Below are 7,427 nucleotides of genomic sequence, written 5' to 3'. Positions count from 1 at the left end.
GGTAAAAAATTTACATGTTTTCGTCGTCATTTCGGTCTCGATCCTCGTGGTCAACTCTAAACTCTAACTCTAAATAGTCATCAAACTAAAACACTCGTAACCACTACCTTGCAACTTTTTTTCTCGATTCGGCAGCTCTTACACGCTCACGGGGATGAGGTGTATCAATGCATGTAAAAAATGATGACGTTTATCTTCCCCTGATTCGGCTCCCCTTAGGAAAGCATGAGCATGTAATGAGTTGACATCTTTGACTGATATGAAAACGAATGCCGATAAGGTTAAATTTTTTACACGATACCTATTAATATGCATAGGTAATGTCAAATTTATCAATTTTTAATTTTGATTATTTGGATCACCCAAAATCCTTACATGCTTGCTTAAATAGTCTAGCATGTTTATTGGTTGTAGGGAAAAACTTCTTCCAAAATGAACAAGGTTGAGGAAATCAAATTTCGCAAATTTGACCCTTAGATGTGATCAAGGCAGGGAAATATGGCTATGGTAAAAAATTTACATGTTTACGTTCTGGTTTTGGCCTCAATCCACATGGTCAACCATAAACTCTAAATAACCATCAAACTAAAACGCTCGTAGCCACTCTATCACAACTTCTTTTCTCGATCCGTCAGCGCTCGCACACTTGTGGGGACGAGGTGTATCAACGCATGTAAAAATTTTGGGACGTTTATCTCCCCTTGATTTGGCTTCCCTTAGGAAACATAAGCATATATTGAGTTAACCCCTTTGACCGATACTAAAATGAATGTCGACATGGTTAATTTTTTTACACAATACCTATTAATACGTATTAAATAGATGGGTAATGCCAATCTATCAATTCTCAATTTTGATTATTTGGATTGCCCAAAATCCTTACATGCTTACTTAAGTTGTCTAGCATGTTTATTGGTTGTAGGGAAAAATTTACCTTGCAAAATGAACAAGGTGAAGGAAATGAAATTCCGCAAATTCAACCGTTGGATGCGATCAAGGCGGGAAAATATGGTTATGATAAAAAAATGTACATGTTTTCGTCATCGTTTCGACCTCGATTCATGTGGTCAACCTAAACTCTACATAGTTATCAAACTAAAACGCTTGTAACTACTCTCTCGAAACTTCTTTTCTTGATTAGCCAGCGCTCACACGCTTGTGGGGACGAGGTGTATCAACACATGTAAAAAAATTCAAGACGTTTTTGGCTTCCCTTACTTATATGTAATTTGTTATAGGGAGAATTCCACAAATGGTCACTCAATTATGACTCATTCGACACTTTGGTCACTGAAGTTTCAAATATATCACTTTGGTCACTCAACTATTATACTGTCAATCACTTTAGTCACCTAAGAAGTATTTTTTTCTCACTTTAATAACTTCTCCCAATCTTTCTAATTCATATTTCTCAATTTTTCACAATTAGTTGGATGAAAATATCATTAATGTTAAAGGAAAATAACACTATGTGTCTTCGTCAAAGTAACTGACGAAGAAGGAATTAAGGAATCAGTGATTACCAATCAATCAGCAACAAAGACGGATCAATCAGCATTTAATATCATCATTGTAATCAATATTTCCGTTGTAATTTCTTCCTTATATAAAGGCTAGGGGCTATGAAATGAAATGAGTAGACCAATTCCAATTCCATTTTACTTTTACACGTTATCAGCATGCTCAGAGCAAATAGCCAAGAGAAAAAAAAACCTAGTTTCGAAGGAAAAAAAAAACAAATTAACCCTAGAAGAATTTTTTTAGGGAAATGATGGAAAATGTCACTTTAGAGAGTGAAATGATAATAAGGTCACCTAGTTTCCCACTTGATAAAAAGGTCCACTGTGAATTGTTATTAATATTAGTTTAGTCCTTATGAATAATGAGGTCATGTTAAAAAAGGTCAGTTTTTAATTTCTATCATTCCAATTCTGCCCCTAAGGTAATAACCCTTTATAACCTTCCATTTCAAAATCTGGGAGCTCAAATTTTCTCTCTCCTTTGATCTGAAAGCTTCCTATTCAATTTGATCGGAGATCTCTTTCCAAGATTCTTTCTTCACCACCCTCTCCGTCAGAACCTTCCGATTTCGCTTTGCGCCTCTGCTTCTGATCTGAAATCTCAATTTTGAGTGGTTTTGGAGCTTCCACAGCTCTTTTCTCTTTTTCTGGATCTCTGGCTTTGTCGGTGTTCGTCTTGATCACTTTATTGTGTTCTTCTTCTTTGTCAACTCAGTGCTTAGTTACAGTCTCTCTATTTCTTCCTCTCTCTGGTTTTCTCTGATTTGATCGGTAAGCCTTCTCTCTGTGAATTTGTTCGTTTTGGATTTTGCAGTGTATTTTTGTTGTTTGTGTTAAATTGTTGAATTGTTCGTTTTGGATTACTGTGTTCTTCTCCTTCGTCGACTCAGTGCTATGTTGAATTGTTAATGATGTTTTTTGCTATTGCGGTACTATATTTGTTCTATACTGTGAATTTTTTTATCAGTGACATGGCCAGTTACATTTTTAATACAACTGTTTTGTTCAAGAATTATCATTTATCTTGCGAGAATGATGTTGTTCTTCTGTTCAGGCATTAATAGTGACTTTGGCAGTGATCTGTTTGTGTTATTCTGTTGATTCCTTAGTAGTGACATGGTCAGTTACATTTATAATATTGTTCTTCTGTTCGGGCATTAGTTACTTTGGCAGTGACTTGTTTGTGTTGATTCTGTTGATTTCCTTAGTAGTGACATGGATAGTGATTTGTTTTATTCTTGTGCAGTTGTTATGGATACTAGCTATGTTGTCAAGTTTATTTATTCTGGTGAAGCAGCGACAGTTCCATTGTTGCATAATTGGTCGTTTGTTGACTTATGCAATTCCATACGCTCTCGTTTTCCGGATTTGATTCAAGGCAATTTCATGTTGAGGTACATTATTCCTCCGGATTCTACTTCATGTTTTCTAGAGAGTGAAGTTGATATGAGAATGATTTTTAGGAATTTGGTTCGTTACAATTCTGATTTTGGTGAAGTGTTTGTGACTGGTTTGCCTTCTATTAGTGAAAGCATGGTGAGTAATACAGTGTGTGAGGATTCTAGTACCATGCTTGAGGAGAATGATTATTTTGGGGTGTTATAGGGCAGAGGCACCGAAGAGTTATATGACGAAAGGTTGGGAGAGTTATATTCATTCTGAAGGCCAAAAGTTTGAGGGTGGGGTTGTTGAGTTTAGGGATAAGCTGCGTAAGTATGCCATAGAAATTGGCTTTTCATATGAGTTTTTTAGAAATGACAAGGTTCGTGTTATTGCTTAGTGTTCTAAGAAACATTCTCAGGGTTGTAATTGGCTTGTGAAGGCTCATTTATGCAGGGCTAATGGTTTCTTTATGATTAAAAGGTTGGTTAATGTTCACACTTGTCATGGTGTGATTAACCTGCAGAAGAGTAAGATGATGGGATCCAAGGTTGTCAAGTTTATTATGCTTGATAAGATTCGTGCCAATCCAAACAAAAAGCCAATTGATATAGCTGATGAGATCAAGAATGATTATGGTTTGAATGTTCCTTATCGTACAGTTTGGTATGGTACGGAGTTGGCAAAAACAGCCCTATATGGTGATGAAGCTGAGTCTTATGCTCAGCTACTTTGGTTCAGTGAGTCTGTTATGAAGTCAAACCCCGACTCTAGGATAGTGGTTGAGTTTCATCGAGAAACACACAGGTTTCAGCGTATGTTTGTGACCTATGGTGCATGGATGAAGGGTTTTCAATCTTGTAGATCTATTCTTTTCATTGATGCTACATTCATTACCAACAAGTACGAGGGGCAGATTATTGCTGCATCGGCAAATGATGCCAATCAAGGTTGAATCTCCTTCATTATTTCTAGTTTTTTATTTTTCTTGTTTTCTATTTCCCGCCATATTCTGTTTTTTTTGTAATGTAAGTGACATGGTTAGTTACGTAGCTACTGACATGGTCAGTTACATGTTCATTGACAGTTACATCCTCCAATGAATTAAATGTTCTGTGATTTGAATGACATGTCCCTGGCCATGTCACTGTCAAGTAATATGCAGTTATGTCAGCGACATTAACAGTTACATGATAGTGACATCATTTTGTTTTTCTGTTCAGGCTTGTATCCAGTTGCTTATACTATTGTGGATTCTGAAAATGAGAGTAATTGGAGATTTTTTTCTTGAGGTTTTGGCTGAAGAGTTTGCAAAACACAATATGAGGAGGGTGACGTTCATTTCTGATCTTCATGTTGGCCTTGTTAGTGCTTTCCTTAGGGTGTTTCCCGATAATCCACATGGGTTTTGTTTTAAACATATGATGGCTAACCTTTCTGACAAATTTCCAGCTGGTTCTTACCTTAAGGATCGGATTCCTTACTTGTTTAAGTGTTGTGCTTATTCTCGCACACCGAAGATGTATGAGTTCAACATGGAAATCTTGAGGAGTGAAGGCGGCGACATAGTTGCTCAATTTCTGGAGGATCTCCCCAAGGAGAACTGGTGTATGGCTTACTTTAACGGCGAAAGATTTGGTGAAATGACAAATAACTTGGCTGAGTCTTTCAATAATTGGGTGTTGCCTTTGAAGAATCTTCCTGTTCTTGATATTAATGATGGGATTAGAGTGAAGTCCATGGCTTCAATTGCTGCTCGGAAGCAGGATGCTCAAGAATGGTTGTCTCAGTTGTTCCCGGCGATTGAAAAGAAGCTGAAGGAGAATTTGGAAGTCAGAAGGCATTGGAGAGTGAGCAGGTCTGATACCTATGTGTATGAAGTTCACTGCCAGAAGTACAATAACATGGTAAATTTGGAAACTCGCTTTTGTTCGTGTGGAGAATGGCAGCTGTATGGCTTCCCATGTTCCCATGCCCTTGTAGTGATCCAACAACATGGTTCTTCCCCGTATTTGTATGTCAATGAGCTGTACAAGGTGGAGAAATATCGAGAAACTTATTCTTTCCGAATTAATCCTCTTCCCTCTATTTCTAAGCAAGTGCATGATTTTGGTAGAGATGCGGTGATATTGCAGCCGCCTTTGACTAGAAGACCACAGGGAAGGCCTAGAAAGAAGAGGTTCAGAAAAAGGAGCGAGAAAACTAGGGTGATCAAGTGTGGTTGGTGCGGAAAATGTGATGGTCACAACAGAAAGAGTTGTACAGCTCCGATATAGGTTCAATTCTACCTACATGCCTTTAACAGTGACATGGCAAGTGACATAGCAAGTGACTCCAATACAGTTTGAAATTTTGTTTTCATTTTTCATTTTTTTTTCAATAAATGATAAGAAGTGCTTGTAAGGTGCTTACTCATTGGAATTTTTTTTTAACTATGAGACAGTGTATCTGCTTTCTTCTTTTATAAATCCTTCAGTATTCTTTGTGTCTACAGGTTTTTAATAGTTACATGTACAGTGACATAACCATTTTCTTTAGATTTACATTGACTTGTCCATTGACATTAGTTTTTAGTTATCTTGGCAGTGACTTGTTCAATGACTTGTAGTTGGATCACTGCATATAGATTTGGTAATTGGCAGTGGAAAGCTACCGTTGCGATGCAGCGGCACGCTGCAAACTGAAATAGAAATATCATTTTGGCTGTGACTTCTCTAGTGACTTAGATTTTTATTGTTTTTTGTCTAGTTACATATTCAGCTACATGCTTAGTTACATGTTCAGTTACATACATTGTAAGTTACATGGTCGGTTACATTAATAGATACATGATCAGTGACTTGGTCAGGTACTTGAGTTTTACAGTAACTTGACTACTGACTTGGCCAATGACATTCAGTTTTCTTTTCACTTGGCCAGTGACTTAAGCAGTTACATAAGTCTTATAATAGTGAATTTAACATTGACATTCTCAATTATATGCGGCCTTCATATTTACATCGTCAGTGACTTGTCCTATGAATTCAGAAGATGCATTAATCTTGAATAAAAAGATCTATACAAGTCATAGTCTGAACTAAACAACAAATTTTTAAAATTCTGAACCAAACAAACAAATTTCTAAAATTCTTAATTTGCCAAGTTCCAGCTCTGCTTATGTTTCGCAATTTTTTTGAATATTTGAGCTTTGAATTTCAGCATCTGAGCTTTGGTGACTTTGTTTGGCATCTTCTCCTCTTTCGCCATTCTGTCCAAGTAATACATTACAAAAGGTCCACAATCCAATCTGTTGGCAAATAAAATTTTCAAGTTAATGATTTTGACCAATTTAGTAACAGTAAAGTTATCATTTCAAACAACTGCTTAAGAATATGAATATCACAAACATAACCAATGACATAGGTAAATACATAAACAGTGACATTAACTAAACAGTGACTTAGCCAGTAACCTGACCAATGACATGAGAATGATCTAGTTTTTGTAATCACAACAGCATACATAGTTATTTATGTGACAGCTAAATGATGCATAAACAAATTGATAACAAGGTTACGGAACTTACCATCACCAATATCAAGCAACCTGCCATGTTTTGGGATTCTTTTGCCTTTCTTTTAATTGATTTTTTAAGGAAGTCGCCAACTTCCTTTGCCCAGCTGTATTTTCCCAGACTTTCCACCTCTTCACAGACTCTTACATAGTCCCAATTTATTGTTCCTCTAGAGTTTGGGAATAGGAGTTTGATGAAAAGGTTCAAGAGTACTAATACCGAAACATTTTTGTCCCGTTTCTTTTTTTCTTCCCCTGTTTCTGGAGTTTCTGCCAATGCCTTCTTCAAAGCTTGCTCTGCACCCGCCTTGTTGATCCTTTGCTTTTTATCAAAGTACTTAGTCAAGAACTCAGAGCTGTATGCCCCTTCTTTGGTCTTTGGTACTGATAAGCCGGATCCTGGCACTCCTAAAATCATATATATATCACTTGTTGACATTCTAAATTTCCTGTTCCCAAACACAAAAAGGTCTATGTCACTGTCATATGCTCCTAGCAGCAGTGTGATTAAGTCATCTGATTTCTTTGCATCCTTTTCTTTAATCGAACATCCATGGAATGCATCTATCAGTGTCCCAAAAGGTGTTTTCTGCAGCAGCTCTAAAGTCCCATCAGTCAGCTTATCTTTGTTTTCTGAAATTGTTCAGAAAAGCAACCATTGTGCAGCGATACTGCACATAACCTTTTTTTAAATATCTTTTCCTCTTTGCTGGCACTCTTTCCTCTTCGTCATCCTTTGTATCTTCTTCCTCGTCAGTTTCTTCCTTCTTCTTTCTACTATCTTTTTTTGTCTTCCTTTTATCCATTTCCTTCTTCTTCTTGGCACGAACTTCTTCTTCACCAGATTCTTCTTCATCTTTAGTTTCTTCCCTGTTTCTTCTTTTCTGCTTTCCACTTTTCTTCTTTTTATCCATTTTCTTCTTCTTCTTGGCGTGAACTTCTTCTTCATCAGATTCTTCTTCATCTTGAGTTGTT

General features: G+C 36.8%; 1 protein-coding gene across 1 annotated transcript; it reads left to right on the top strand.

Annotated features, from left to right (window-relative positions):
- Window positions 1–3,147: 3,147 nt before the first annotated feature.
- Window positions 3,148–5,176, top strand: LOC121051208. Its single transcript, XM_040513327.1, has 3 exons — window positions 3,148–3,282; window positions 3,427–3,831; window positions 4,124–5,176. The coding sequence occupies exons 1-3, from the start codon at window positions 3,148–3,150 to the stop codon at window positions 5,174–5,176; spliced, it is 1,593 nt and encodes a 530-aa protein (XP_040369261.1).
- Window positions 5,177–7,427: the final 2,251 nt, after the last annotated feature.

This window comes from Rosa chinensis, chromosome 2, assembly GCF_002994745.2.
Source record: "Rosa chinensis cultivar Old Blush chromosome 2, RchiOBHm-V2, whole genome shotgun sequence".
Classification (NCBI taxonomy): domain Eukaryota; kingdom Viridiplantae; phylum Streptophyta; class Magnoliopsida; order Rosales; family Rosaceae; genus Rosa; species Rosa chinensis.
The sequence above is the reverse complement of the archived record's forward strand: the minus strand, read 5'-3'. Positions and strand labels throughout refer to the sequence as shown.